Genomic DNA, 15,298 nt, shown 5'->3' on the forward strand with positions numbered 1-15,298 from the left:
ATCTAGGCAGGGAAGTTTGATTCTGGGTCAGCATGGCCATGTTTTCTTACATGTTGTTCTACTGCCGAGATTCCCATCTGCAGGATTAAGGTGGTTGTTACTCGATGGTGGGACATTCTTTAACAGAACACAGGGGACATTATGATGCTATCACAGCCGAAATGCAAGTCTGCAAGTGAATCACAGCTGAGAAGTCTCATTGATTCCTTGTCTGAGAAACAGCTGTTCCGAAAGCAGCTGGGTCGGGGGTGCATGCACTGTGGAGACACACTAAAAAGCCCAATACAAACACAATCCTAAAAATGTGTCTCATTATTCATCAGTGTTGAGGGCCTTGGGTAAACACAAAAGTGGTGATCAGAAGAGTCAGATGGTCAGGTGAGATATTGCAATGCACTGCAAATCCCTGCTTCAAATGAATATATAGTGTTTTAAAAAGTAGTAGCAGATTGAAATGAAAGCATCCAGAGGAATAAACAGGTTGCAGACATATAGATAACTCCATAGACCGTGCTGGAATTCATATCTTGAGTAACACAACCACAAACAATAACAAATCTCCCACATATTAAAGATTTGTGTTCAATATATTGGGGATTTGTAGTGTTACTGTTTGTGGTGTTGCATTTCAATATCAGTTTTGACTCAAATCTTACGCTTTTTTTTGTTTCTAGCATTGTGTGTGCAGTGCACATAACAGAGCAATTTGAAAGCTAACATATGGAAATATGAGCCAGCGGTTTAGCTATCAAACATTTTAATTAAATGTAAAAACTTTGTTAAGTTTTGAAGTAAAAAAGTTAAGTATTTTATTTTATTTTGAAGTTTATATCGCTTTTATTTTGTTTCTTGCTCTGTCTTGTCCGTGTTTCACTTTTTATTAATCTTGTCTTATTGTTGGTCATTGTTTTTTTTTTTTTTATAATAACCTTGTGTATTTAATTCCATAAATAGGCTACCACAAATAACAATTTATTATTAAAATAATTATAATGATAAAATAATTAAAATGAAACATGAAATGTAACTGAATAAATGATTTATTGGGAGTTTAACATGGCTTCAACTACCGTTTAGCTGAAATACCTATAAGGTTGCCTTAATATTGTTTGTGCTTCTCATGCTGAGTAATGGAGTAAAGTAATCTGGTTTCATTCATTTATATAACAAAAAGGCTGCAATACAATAGGCTATAATAGGATATAATTATAATACCGGTATAGGCTATATAGTATAATAGGCTATAAAATAATATAGTATAATATATAACGTAATATAATATAACATAATATAACATAACATAATATTATATTGAATAGGCTATAATATAATAGGCTACAATTTCCCATTAAAAAAATCCCATCCAGAATCCTATTAAAATACTGTATAATATAGCCTACATATTAATAGACAAACAAAATCAATGTAATTTTTACATTACAAAATGCTTTTCTAAAAGGTACTTCAACTATTACCCAAAACATTTTCCATTTTGTTAAATTATATTATAAATATACTTGCAGTTGACATTATTAACAATCAAAAATGTTTGACAATGTCAAAAATTTATTACAAATGTGGAAAAACTTAAGCACATAAAATATAAATGTTCTCTCTTTTTATTTAGCAAAGTTTTTCTTACAATGTTGACCTCTAATTAAAAAGAAAAGTTAGTATCCCTGCTATTGGTGTGTGTGCTGTAGCGTGTTCCACAGGGAGCCCCTGAGAGTGTCCTGTCCGTCCTGATGTGTGCTTCTCTAATGAGTGGGTGGGAGGGTCAGGCAGTGCGACAAATAAGGACACGGTTCCTGCACGAGCTTTCATTCTCACTTTTATTTGCAAGTGTGCTTTGGACCCATAGCTGCCTAAAATGCGCTAATTAGCCCAACAGGATTTTTGCTTGTGCTGTGTGTTTACGCTGGAATAATAAACTTTCTCAGCAAATGTAAGTAGCCGGTGTTCATTTGTCTCGGTTGCTGTGACTTTGTAGGTGTTTTTGCACAGTATGCGTGCGGTGTCATTTTTTAAATGATCATGTTTGATGTCATCTGAGTTTAACGCCACTGTGAGTCCTGTGCTGTCGGCGTTCGTGTACTTCAAGAAGAGAGAGAGAGAGCGATAGAGAGAGAGAGAGATCGTCATATCATCATTCGGTTACACAGAGAAATTGCAGTAAACAGTAGCTTCTGACCATGCACGTGACACATTTAGGCATCAGCTGTATGTTTTTATTGTTGTTAGTCAGTTTGTATTAAGTTTTAAGAAGCTATTTTGATTTTATATATTCTGTATTATCAAACAGGTGCACGTGGCGTTTGAGCACTATTAATGATGGATTAATTCATATAGGCTACTGATACTAACAGTCCAGTTTTAGCTTCACGTTGAATAAATGCATTTATAAAATTATCGTTTCTCTAATTTAGATTAGGCTACTGTTTTTAGTGTGTACCAGTCAGTTGATAAAACGCAGATGAGCTTTTTTACTAATCAAGATTTTAGGTTTAAATGTGTATGAAGAAAGCATAAAGTGTTTAAAAATTCTTGTTTAAAAGTACATATATTCCACATAGCGCAATAACAACCGCTTGTATGATCAGAGTACAGCATTGGTTTCCATCTATCTTTTACAAAAAGTTGTCATTTTTGATTGATATAAGTTTTTGCAGATTTTTAGCTTGATTTTATTAATTAGTAAAGCCTTTCAAAGTGGTAAACAAGTGCAATGAACTACAAATTATTTTAATTTTAGTGGGTTGAATCTTTTCATTCACTACATTACATTACATTGTGTAAACTACACTACCCATGTAGTACTGCATTCTATTCACAAAAATATTCCTAGCCTTAATTTTTATCATATTGCTTTCTTGAAAGTTCAAACTTTGAACTTGAGTTTGAAGCTCACACCAAACCAATTTATTCCACGTTTATGTACAGAGATGCACTAATGATTGTGTCCTGCATAACTGCATGTGTTTTAAAACTCCGTAGCACAAGTGTTTAATTATTTAGCGCAATTTGTTTGCCCTGTTACTTAAGAGCTCAATAACAACAGTCAGCGGTGGGTAACGGATCGTATTAGTTTACAGGAATCTGGCACTGGGTCCCCAGAAGCACCTCATGCTGGAAACTTACTCTGGCCTGGAGTTTATTCTGAGGAGTGCAATGTCACACTTGACATTTTGCTTTAAGACGTTTCACCACATAATTGAAGTCCTAGATGAATTTTACCCAGCATGGTCTGTTCCTGCTTATTCTATCAGATACAGTAGCTATCCATTTGATAGTGATTATCCTTGAGTATAGGACACTAAAGTTAGTTTCAAATGTTGTTTATCAGTAAAACCTAATGAAAAGTAACTGAATTGTGAAGGCATATCAAAAAGAAAAGCAATCAATCATCATACAGACAGTAACAAGTGGTGTTGCGTTACCCAGAAGAGCATCAAAGAGTTGTAAAAGTGACGTTGTTTTCTATTTCTAGGTTTTCGAGGGGCCCTTTCACATGTGCCAAAGACGACATGAATCACTATCTCAGATGGACTGTTTTCCTGTGGATCGTAAATTCCATTCCTTTTACTTCAGGAATGGCAGTGAATGAGAGAATAGGTACGTATGCTGTCCCCGAGATGTTTGCTTATTCTTGTCCGTTCACAAAAGGTTTGATTAGAATAGATTACGCCTGTTTGGTTTTTCAAGCCTTGTTCGTCTCCGCACGAGAGGTCAATGTTGACTTCACCGCTCGGGGTGCAGAGCGCCTCTGTCATCGACTTTAATTAGCGCTCTGTTTCGGCTTTCTTGTTTGGAATCCTTGTATGCAAATGAATTGTTTGCGATGAAAGGCACCTCGCCCTTCTTTAAGAAGCAGGGACTCTTGCACGGCTATTTGAAATTCCTTCTTGCGAGGACATGGCGTCAAGCCCTTGACCTGGGTGGCATTAGTCAGAAGGCACCAGGACACATCCGCTGTGGTGTTATGTGTCCAATAGAATTGCTTTATCGGCCCCATTCAGATTAACCTGGGGCGGTTTAAGGAATATTATTGCACAGTGTAAATGCCCACGAATGAGAGTCCCCTGAACAAGAGGACAGGCAAGCAATATTTTTGCCAGCTGAGTGGATTGCTATCTCCCGTGATCCACTGTGCGAGCGTGACATCCAGGAAGAGATTTAGAGAGGATTTACAGCATGTGCTTCTTCTCCTTAAGAGTCGGCAGTTTGCCAGCAGATGTGCTGATTTTTGGAATTTCCTGTTAATGGTGTGTTTTGTAGGTGTGCGGCTGGCTGTGGATGTAGATATGTTTGTGTGTTTTTTTTTAATTTGTGTCTGTGAGCATCCTCTTTATTTAGTATAATTGTTCTTGATGAAGAAGAATTCGTCCTTCAGCAATGTCATTGGTGGGTTGACCGTGCTAGGGGTCATTGAGGTCTCTGTAACTAGGCTACTACTTCTGTAGGCCTAACTACTGATCAGCTATATAACAACGGTGGATTTTGACTGAATTATTGAATTGTGTTCTCAGGATCGGAGTGGTTTTAATAAATATCAGGTTGGGGCAAGTTGTCACACACTTTACATTTCGCAATTTGATTACAGTTTATTAATTTACAATAGCTGTTAACCAAAGCAATGGTTTGATGGTTTTGAATGTTGCATTTTTATATGTTTGCTTTTTCATAGTTGTTTTACTGGTTCAGCTTCAATAAAAATAAGACTGTAGAGTAAACAAGTGGGGTTTCAGAAATAATAATCATATTTATTTTCTCCATTGGGGAATTGATTTTTAACTTTAACTTATAAACTGTTGAATTCAGACCGACTGTGAGCTACAAGGCTGTTGATTGATGTATGTTTTTGTTTGAAGCCATCAGCTCATATTATTTCAAATAAGCAAATAACAGCAGAACTATTGATGCAAACCTACATTTAACCATGATTCTGAACAAATTCCACCGGGAAATCACACCAAAACAACTGCCTGCACACTTCCATGAAGCTCTGCAAATTATTGTAATAGTCAGTCTCCATATGCTCTCAAACTACTTAAATATTTGTATCTAAATAAGCATATTTTCCAATAAATGTGAAATATATTGTTTTTATATACATAATCAAAATCTTCAAATCAATAGTTTTATATTTATCCTTTTTATTTTGATTGTAATTTGCAATGCTCCATGGAGTTGTAGTTCTTTCCTTCTTTAAAGCAACCATTTTTCTGATTTTCAAATTCTTTTTTGTTGTTGCTACAAATCAAAGTTTTTAGTTCATCATTTCCTGTGTAAGAATTTTTGGAATGGCTTTTTTGTAGCCAAGACTTTAAGGTATGTGTCATCATACACACACCAAAAAATAAAAATAAAAATAAAAATAAACCTACCCTGAGAAATATTATGTGGAGTAAAATGTGACAACTGTAAATTAAACAAGCTGAAACCCTTAATAGTTCAATTGCTTCATTAATGTATAATATTCCTCTCTTCTGCAGATCATACATGTCCATCCTTAAAGCTGGAGGAGATATGGCATACCAATGTGAACATTCACAGAGAATTCACAGGTACAAACAAAGATACACTGTATATACAAACAGAAATCAAGCACAGCTCATCCGTATGCAGTGCTGTTAAACATCAAACTGCAGGCTGTTTAAAACACCCCTAATGTTGTACATGGCTGACGCTGACAGAGCAGTTTGTACAGCTAATTTAGCATTTCCTGAAGAAATACCAGTTCTTGCAAGCCAGCTAATGAATTATGTTGTAGGTAAGCTTAGTTTTTAAGATTTGCTTCATCAGCGGCTGTTTCTATGGGCCACTATACGTAAGCCGTCCGCCATATTGGAACAGTCAAAGCCGGTACGTGAACATTCGAGAGCAAGTTGACTGTCTGTCTGCAACCGTAGTTAGAACCATGTATGATTTTGCTAAACTTACACAATGCAACAAGATGAAGGCGTCAGCTAACACGACATTAAAAACTGACCATTGTAAAAGTAAAAACATTAAAATGTGCCATAGTAAAATGTAGAGTTAATACATATAAAAACACATTCTCACCTGTGAAAGGTTATCCCATTTCTTCAGGAATTTAAATCTAGGCGGTTTCACAACCAGAAGCTACGCAATGTTGTGGTATCATTAATTTTTACTGTGAGTGACGACACGTTGACAGTTCCAAGATGGTGGGCATGCAGAAGTGTCTGGAGCGGTCAGATGTGGCATCTACCTATAGTATACATATCTATGTATTTACAATGTAATGTTTGTGTCTAATGAGCCATTATTACTCTCATCTTCAGTGTCTCGTGATTCTTCAGAAATCAATCTTATATGTTGATTTGGCGCTCAAGAAATATTTCTTATGTTAAAAAAAGTGCTGCTTTATTTGAAGTAGACATTTTGGATCAATTTAATGCATACTTGCTAAAAAAAAAAGATACATTTCTTCTAAAAAAACCCTATTAACGATATTGTTAATGGTTCAATAGATGGCATGAAAGAAAAAAACAATCACTATTCAATATACAAATGAATGCAAGAATATTGTCCAATCACAATTTTGTATGCAAATATCACAATGCCATGGATTGTGTGTTAGATTTGCTATTCTGTATCAAAACAATGTGCCTAAAGGCTGAAATCATCTACAAAATAAAGTTTGAATGGAGTCTGTACAAATTGCAGAAGTTTAATACTTAGAGGTTTATGACAGGCCATAAAACTAGAATTTTTGATGAACAACAGTACAGTGATGCTTTGCTAACACTAATCATTCCCCATAACAGACTACAAATGCGTGTTCAGCAGTTTGTATGGGACGACATTTAGTAAAAATCTCTTTAGCCTGAAGCTAACATTGTTCCTCTAGCAGAACATTGCGCTAACAGCGCTAAGGTCATGTTTTCAATTCCCCAAATGTTTACACTCAAATGCTTTGGACTGGCGAATGCATAAATGTAATGTATGTTTTTCTTTTTCTCCTCTTGTTTACAGGATTCGATTTAGCTGAGAAGTTCCTTCTGAGAAAAGGCATGGTGACGGACGACCGGCTATTGTTTAGACTGGGGAGCAAACCCCTGTTTAAACCAACAGAGTAAGTTCTGCAAATATTGATGAGGTTTTGATATTGTGCCTTTTACTTTTCCACTCGCACATCAGTCAGGTGGTCGTTTTGCCTGAAAACAACGTGGAGCTAACTGTGATGGCTAAGCTGGAAGTTATTGCAGCAAATGTGCATATCCATATGTTTACATAGTTTGGATGTGATCGATGATGTGTAGAATCTTCTCGCATCTGGAGAGCAAGAAGTAGGACAGTTCCTTGCAGAATCAGTGCTGTGATGAGCATGTTATGAAGGGAGTTTGAATTAATGCCCAACATCCACATGTTGCGTGTTTCGGTTCGCCTTTCTGACAGCTTCTCATATAAATCTCCATGAGAGGCCGGTACGGGATAGAGCGCTGGTTGCCTAGCTGAACAAACGCTTTGAGAATGCAGTTTCGCACGGGCTTCCGCCTCTCAAGTTTTGATAATATGCCAGGCCGTTATTGGGTTCCTGCAGAGCAAACCGATATTTTCTCATGGTGTAAGCTTGCTTTCACTTCAGATGATATCCTGTAGAAAGACTATGTAGATGTCGCGGATGCTTTTAATGGTGTGTTGACATGGAATGACCCAGATATCACGAGCTCGCTGAGATAATTCCCCTCGCATTGGCTAATAAGGATAAACTGTGAGGTGAGCCGTGAGACATGTTGAATAATTTGGACAGAATTCATTTGCAGACCGTGGGCAGTGGGCTCGACCAAGGAGAAAGAGAGGTGACTGTAATGGACTGCCGCCTAGAAGAGAAATCAAGCTGTAATGGGGAATCATGTCCTGTATATTAATTGCCTTAAAATGACTCTAATAACTTACAGCTCAAGGGTGACACCAAGTTCAAGGAAGGCTTCTAAGTTAGTTAGACATTGCAGGTGTTTAATCTACATAACAGCCTTGGACATCTATGCATGTTATGTAATATGTACGCTGTGTTCCGGCAAAATCAAGTCGTCCAGACCACAAAAACCCCCACAGCATATTCTTGAATCCAAAGAGCTCGTATGAGTTCAAATTGATGCTCAAAAGAACTCCTTTGTATTCTGCTGAAAAACCGGTGGGATTGGCGCGCACCAGACAAAGTCAGATATGGGGGAAGACTGAGGTTAAAATTCGCCACTTCCAACTTCAAAGCGTTCCAGTCCGTCATACGTCATGGTCATACACAACTTATTATGCCACAAACATAAAAGTGTAGGGTTTGCACTAAAAACATCTGACAAAAAGTGAAGAAAATGTCACAGCATTTTTGTTGCCACAATCTTGGATTTTTTTATCAAATGATGTGCATATGTTGCCGTTGATCGTTCTGCTTTCTTTACTTTTCTTTACTTTTCTTTAACTTACTTTAAGTCTAATGTCTGCCCTTGAGTGCCGTTCCAGTGGTCATTTTCAAGTACGACGTAGGAGAATTTTGAGAACAGATTTTTCTTCCTGTCTTTTAATGCACAGTGGACAAATCTATTGGCATTTGTTTAAGAAAGATAGCATAGGTATGCTTCACAAGCAAAATATAATTATTGTAAGCTGTTGTTAAATTTGCTGCAAATGATTGCAACCATGAATAGTGAACAGTATTACAGTTTATTGAACATCAGTACACTACCATTCAGAAGTTGTTGTTTTGTGTGTGTGTTTTTGAAAGAAATCTATTTGGCTGCCCAAGGCTACATTTATTTGATTGAAAATACAGTAAAAACTGTAATATTGTGAAATATTGCTGAATTTTTTGTCTTCAGTGTCACATGATCCTTCACAAATCATTATAATTTGCTGATTTGGTGCTCAAGAAATATTTATTTATTATTATCAATTTTGAAAACTGTTGTGCTGCTTAATATTTGTGTGAAAACTGATTATTATTTTTTACGATTCTTTGAATACAAACTTTTTAAAATTCTTTTAATCTTTTGTAACATTATAAATGTCTTTACTGTCACTTTTGACATTTATTCAATCTGTCCTTGCTGAATAAAAATATGAATTGAACTGTAGTGAACTGTAGTATATATATTTTTTTAGGTTGTCACATTTTTTCTTGTGTACCACACAGCCTCTCCTTACTTATTGCTTTAGGATACGGTTCAAGATTAAGACAAAGCATTTGGACACTTTCAGTATGTTCATAGTTAACGTGATGGGCTACATCTGTGTGAACTTAAGGAGAAACTGACTGCATAAATCCATTAAAAATGTCCCTGGGACCAGTTAGTTAAATGTAATTGCTAGAAGAGGTTCTGAGAAAAGGTCTAGCGTAATTTGTTTTGCAAATACCACTTGGTTTGATCATTTATCTAAAGCAATAAGATTAAAACATTAACTGTCCGAAAGTCTACGATTTTGGGGCCCCTTTATCCTAGTATGGAAACACATGGTGCATTGCAAACTAAAGTAGTATTGTTTAGCATTTGTAGGTCATTTGTTAATTTATGTTTCATCATTGGTTTCAAGCACACCTGCTGGGTTGGCCATAAAGATTCAGTACCTCCAGTCTCTTGTACCTCCACACATTTCACCAGTGAAAAATAACACTCAGTCATCTGCACAGAGAAAGGGAGGATATTTTTAGAGTTTTTTTTTTTAAACAACTGTAAACGCACTGTTTGCTCCCCTGGACCCTGAAGGGGCCGTGGGTCAGATGATTTGCGATCTGTTGCTCTATCTAACGCTTGGTGGTCAGCGGCCTGCTGTGGGGCTTTCTCTCTGCTGCTCAGACAGGCCCTCAGGGACCAACTGTGAGTCTCCCTGGCTGGAGGTGGAGTGTGGTTTCGGGGGACGAGAATGCCAAGTTGTCTACCCGGACCCCCATACAGACACATGCACACACCCTGCCAGACCTCAATTAAGCTGATCTCTGACAGGTGATGGTGTTAGTCAGCTGGATGTGTCGAAGGGGTGCAGAAGAGGGGTCAAAGAGTCCCAAGCACAAACTCCAAACATCTCTCACTTTACTCGCAGGAAATGATACAGTCACATGGAAAGAGAAGGCTGTACTCCCCCAGACTATTTTCCATTAGTTGTTTCACAGATGATTCTGCTAAGATGTGTTAATTGCATGTTTGGTATTCATTTTTATGAGAGGAAAGGAGCGTGGGAACGATCTGAAAAGTGTTGGGGGGAGCACAATATAAAGCTTATGGGCTTAGCTCATGAATATTAATTGCATGACGTGATGTTCGCCCAGTAGTCCTAACTGAGTGGTTGATAAAAGGCACACCACACATTTATTCAGCTTCTGACCAACTTTTTTTTTTTTTTAAGTTGCTGTTTCTATGTGGGCTGATTAATTTCTTTCTTTCCTTTTTTTGTGACCAAAATGAAACTCTTGAAGGTGAAGTCTGTAATTTCTGTGCCACTATCGGCACAAAGCCACCAAACACAATTGCAATCTATTTATTTGAATGGCCAAAATGAAACAGATTGCTGGCTCAAATAATTGTACAAGTTTGGGGTAGACAATCGAAGACTTGTGGAATTTTATTAATGTAATTATTATTATTATTATTTTTCAGTGCTGTGTAGTTGTGTAGTGCCAGTAGTAGTGCACAAATTTCACTCCTTTGTGAAAATCACTCCAACGTGGTTTATATTATGTTACGTTACATTACGTTACATTACCATATCAACGTCCCAATGTTAAGCATGGTTGAACAAACTTATAACAACCGTGAGTGGCTTTTTGTAGCAATGGCAGCATTTATTTGTTTATTCATCTAAATGTTCAGAGATTAGTTTTAGTTTAGGCTGTGTTAGAGTGTTGCATCCCATCATATTTGGCATATGGCCTCTGATGTCCCTATTTAACAGCTCAGTGATGAAGTGAATTGATGTCACAGTGCCCAGGTTGGTGCGCTTCGAAACACTGCCCTCACTTATGAGGTCTCACTCGGCACAAGTCCATTCCACCGGCTGGTCGTATCAAGTCTAATTTGGGGTTGTAGTCATGAAATCAATTACTCAGCAAATCCCGTAAAGTATTTTTTTAAGCTATTATTGTAAGCGTATTTATTTCCATGTCTAGATAAATGTTCTCTTGGAATCCTCATGACTTTTCAAACCTTCATGACTTAATTTCTTCTGCGGCTTGCAAAGGAGAGGCTATAAGAATATTCTTTCATTGTATGAACATACATAGTAATCACCAGTGACTTTCAGATGTTATTGAAAAGCATCATTTAAGTTTGGCCACCTACACACTGTAAAGTTTCAGGAGTGATGCTTTTGAGTTATAGGATTTTTTGTTGTTGTAATACAGCGGTGTCATAATTATTCAACACTGCTGTTTTTATGTCACTTATTTGTTTTGGTATGGTACTGTACAAACTTGTGTTGAAAGGCTTTGGGAACTCTATAACAAAACTGAATTAGCTTGTGCTGTTACACATACATACATTTAGCCCATGCATGTGCTAAAGTTAGCTAAAATGACCAGAGCCAAAATCGCTCTCACAAAAGTTATAGAGAACAAATAGTTTTATTACATTACAAAGTCAATGGATACAAGGTTTCCAAACATTGAAAGTGTCTAGAGACACAGCTGGCAGTCTTATTCATAAGTTTAAAATGTGTTGCACCAGAAAACCTTAGAGGGTGTTGAAGATAAAGCACAATTTCATTAAGGGGAATAAAATGTTTTGATCGGAGCAACTGAGAAAACCCCTCAATTTACTGCCAAAGACTTGCAAGATGACTTGATGAAAGGAAAAAAAATATTTCAATGCTGATTATAAGCAGAACACTAGACAAGCATGGACGTCTTGCCGAGTGCCTCTCTTAACCAAGAAGAACATAAAAGGCTGACTTGAATATGCTAATACTCATTTGGATAGACCTGTGGAGTTCTGGAAGAATGCTTTATGGAGTTATGTGACCAAACTGGAACTTTTTGGACCCATCAGCGGTATGTCTGATGCAAAAAAGGCAAAGCTCATGAGCAGAAGAACACCATCTTCATGGTCAAACATGGAGGTGGTCTAGTCTTGTTATGGGCGTGCTTTGCTGTTGCAGGAAGTGAAAAGCTTGACTGTAGGAAGGACATCATAAATTCTTTGAAGTATCAAGCCATTTTGGAAAATATGGTGATGCCTTTGGAGCAGAGACTGAAGCTTGATGATCAATGGACTTTCCTGCAGGACAGGCGTCCCAAAGTATGCATCCATACCTTCTTAAGCTTGGTTCAGGGATCAGTCGTAGAATGTTCTTGACTGGCCTGCACGGACTTAAGATCTAAATCTTATTGAAAATATTTGGTGGAATTTGAAGAAACCAGTCGTACGTGGAAACCAAAGATTATCAGTGATCTGGAAGCTTTTTCAAGTGAGGAATGGGCCGAGATTGCAGTAGAGAGGCGACAGAAGCTTCTAAGCTCTTACAGGCAGCGGCTATTGGAAGTTATAAAGAATAAAAGGTTCTGCACAAAATTTGGGGGTTCATTTTTGTACATAAATGTTTAGACCCAATTAGAATTTTCATTTCTCATCAACTTTAAGTTCTCAGAATCACATTTTAATGTGCATTGATAAACTTTCTATAATAGTTTACTAATGCCTTTATTGAATTGTTTTCATAAAATTTTGTTCTCGGCAGCAATACATGTCTTGCAGGTCATCAGGGGAGTTAAATAATTTTGATTGCAAATGTATAAGCGTTTTTTGGCTTGTTGTTTCTTAGCTTGGCTCAAAGCGATCAAGTTTACAGAGTTATTTGGGTTACACTTTATTTCGATAGTCCACATTAGACATTCTATTAACTATAAGTAACTTTTCAACTAGACTGTAGTAGATTGTCAGTAGACTGTTAGGTTATGGTTGGGTGTTAGGGTTCAAATTAGGAGAATAAGTTGACTTGTAGTTGCCAAATTACTTATAGTCAGTAGAATGTCTGTTGGGGGAACATCAAAATAAAGTGTTAGCAAATATTAAGCAGACAGTCTACTAATCCTTTAATGACAGTTAGTTGACATGTAGTTGCAAAGTTACTTATAGTTAGAATGTCTAAAGTGGACTATCGAAATAAAGTGTTACCATTATCTCAAGGTGCGGGTTGTGATATTTTGGTATTATTTTCAGCATAAAGCATTTGGATTTATTTCTGTTTATTGTGGGCTTGTTCTTGTTCACTGTTTTCCCAGCAAGATCTGGCAACACGAATGAGTCGAGGCTCGTACCGCTTCCCCTGTGATTTCTTGCGCGGCACATAAAGAAGAGAAAAACATTTCTGATGCATGTTAAATTACGTCATTAAAACGAGTTGTTCGGTTCGGTTCCATACACATTGCGTCGAATCTTTGTAAATGCGTTTTTCACTACCTGCATTTTGGAAGTTAATTCCGTTGTAGAATGCGGTTGCCATGCACTCCCGTAAATGACTGAACTGTGTGTGTACGGAACAGGATTTAGCTGCAGTGTGTACATTGCAAACTTGATTCTTTTTGCATTTGCATTGCTGCAAAGCCATCTGATTTTTTTGAGAAATATATTAAAGTTAAATGCATTATTTAAGGCATTATTCATCCACTCAATGGTAAAATCTTGAGTGAAGCATGCCTTCGAGTAAGCCAACCAAGTGATTTAGAAAATTTTGTGGCCAGTTTTAGTAATAATCCGGCCATTGTCCCATAATAGGCTACATCTAGACTAGCCTCTCTCCTGTGTCTTCCTCTTATACAAAAGCATTTGATCTTGCCAGCATGTAAAGTCAGAGTATATATAATTTTAATAATGTGCATTTCCCCCCACTCTGCCTGTGAAAGCAGGAGACACGCTATGCAGACGTGCCTAGAGAGAATCAAGAATGATCTATTTGAGCAGAAACTCATTTTCAGCCTCTTGCAAGTCTCTCTCTCTCTCTCTCTCTCTCTCTCTCTCTCTCTCTCTCTCTCTCTCTCTCTCTCTCTCTCTCTCTCTCTCTCTCTCTCTCTCTCTCTCTCTCTCTATCTCTCTCTCTCTCTCTCTCTCTCTCTCCCTCTCTCTCTCTCTCTCTTTTAAAGTATTCATACATGAGATTTCCCATTTGTCAGTTTTCCTGATGGTGTTTGATGAAGTGCCAGTAAATTACCAAATAGTGTGTGAAAGAAATGACAAAGGAAAATGGGGAGTAATTCTTCCTGTAACACTTAGTGTTATGTGATTCACTCAAAAATGTAGTATTATTCTTTCAACAGTTTTAATAACCGGATAGAAGCTTCAAAAGGTTTTTTTTGTTAAACTTTTTTTTGAGCGTCTTGTTTCTTGAGTTTGCCTTTAGTCACAACTACTGTAGTACATTTTAGACCAATGAAAACATCTCAGTGGTTTCATACAATAGCCTGACAGACAGGATGATGTTCAGGCAAGACTAAAGAAAAAAACCAAGGAGAACATGGATGCAATTTAACTGTCATTTCATGTATAATGTGTTGCTTTGAATATACAGTAAGTGTGTTAATTAAATGACAAATTACTGGAAATAGCACTTTACTGCTGAACTGAAACAATAATCATGCTTTTCTAGAACGTTCTTGTTCCTTCATATGGAGTGTTAGGAAGTCTGATTCATTTAGTCATTTTGTTTGGGCAGTGGATGCACTATTTAGTTTCATTCATTGTCACTGTTGATGTCTTTCTCGTTGTTTGAGATATTTAATTAGATGCATATGTTTGTCACTGATTTGCTTACATAAAGGGTATTTCTGGTGGTATTTTATTTTTTAGAATGAATTTAAATGGCATTAAACCACCCTAAGAAGTAAAGTACACCCTACTAACTGGGGTAAAGTAAAACAAAAAAAGAAATCAATATTTAGCAAGGATATTTTAAATTGTTCAAAATAACAGCAAAGACATTTTGAACATTAATCAAAGATTACCGTAATCAAAAATGTATCACGGTTTCCACAAAAATATTAAGCAGCACGACTGTTTATTAATATTATTTTGCAATAACAATAATATTTCATAGTTTTACTGTACATTTTTTTCAAGCCTTATTTGGTAAGCGCATAAACGGCTTACACCCTTTTTGTTTGTAATCTACTTTTTATTTTGATAAACCTTAATTATAGATGTTGGTGTTGTCTTTTGTCTAAAGATCTGTGTTCCCAAATGGACTTTCTCATGAATACTCCATTATTGCCACGTTCCGGCTCAGAAAAACCACAAAGAGAGATCGCTGGTTTGTTCTGCAGATCTTTGATAAAGGTGGAGATACACAGGTG

At 36.8% G+C, this 15,298-nt stretch overlaps 1 protein-coding gene across 5 annotated transcripts in view; it reads left to right on the top strand.

Annotated features, from left to right (window-relative positions):
* Positions 1-1,783: 1,783 nt before the first annotated feature.
* Positions 1,784-15,298, top strand: part of LOC307011088 (uncharacterized protein) — a 180,938-nt gene continuing 167,423 nt past the window's right edge. For 3 of the 5 annotated variants that reach the window (XM_079636406.1, XM_079636405.1, XM_079636407.1), the window contains exons 1-5: positions 1,823-1,945; positions 3,488-3,612; positions 5,493-5,564; positions 7,000-7,099; positions 15,172-15,295. In XM_079636406.1, coding sequence (XP_079492532.1) covers positions 1,944-1,945; positions 3,488-3,612; positions 5,493-5,564; positions 7,000-7,099; positions 15,172-15,295 — 423 coding nt within the window. In that variant the 5' untranslated portion in view covers positions 1,823-1,943. Of the gene's footprint in view, positions 1,946-3,487; positions 3,613-5,492; positions 5,565-6,999; positions 7,100-15,171; positions 15,296-15,298 lie in introns of all 5 variants that reach the window. The other 2 variants (XM_079636408.1, XM_079636409.1) reach the window with 1 other exon arrangement.

Source organism: Phoxinus phoxinus (genome assembly GCF_949152265.1).
Source record: "Phoxinus phoxinus genome assembly, chromosome: 14".
In the NCBI taxonomy this organism is placed as follows: Eukaryota; Metazoa; Chordata; class Actinopteri; order Cypriniformes; family Leuciscidae; genus Phoxinus; species Phoxinus phoxinus.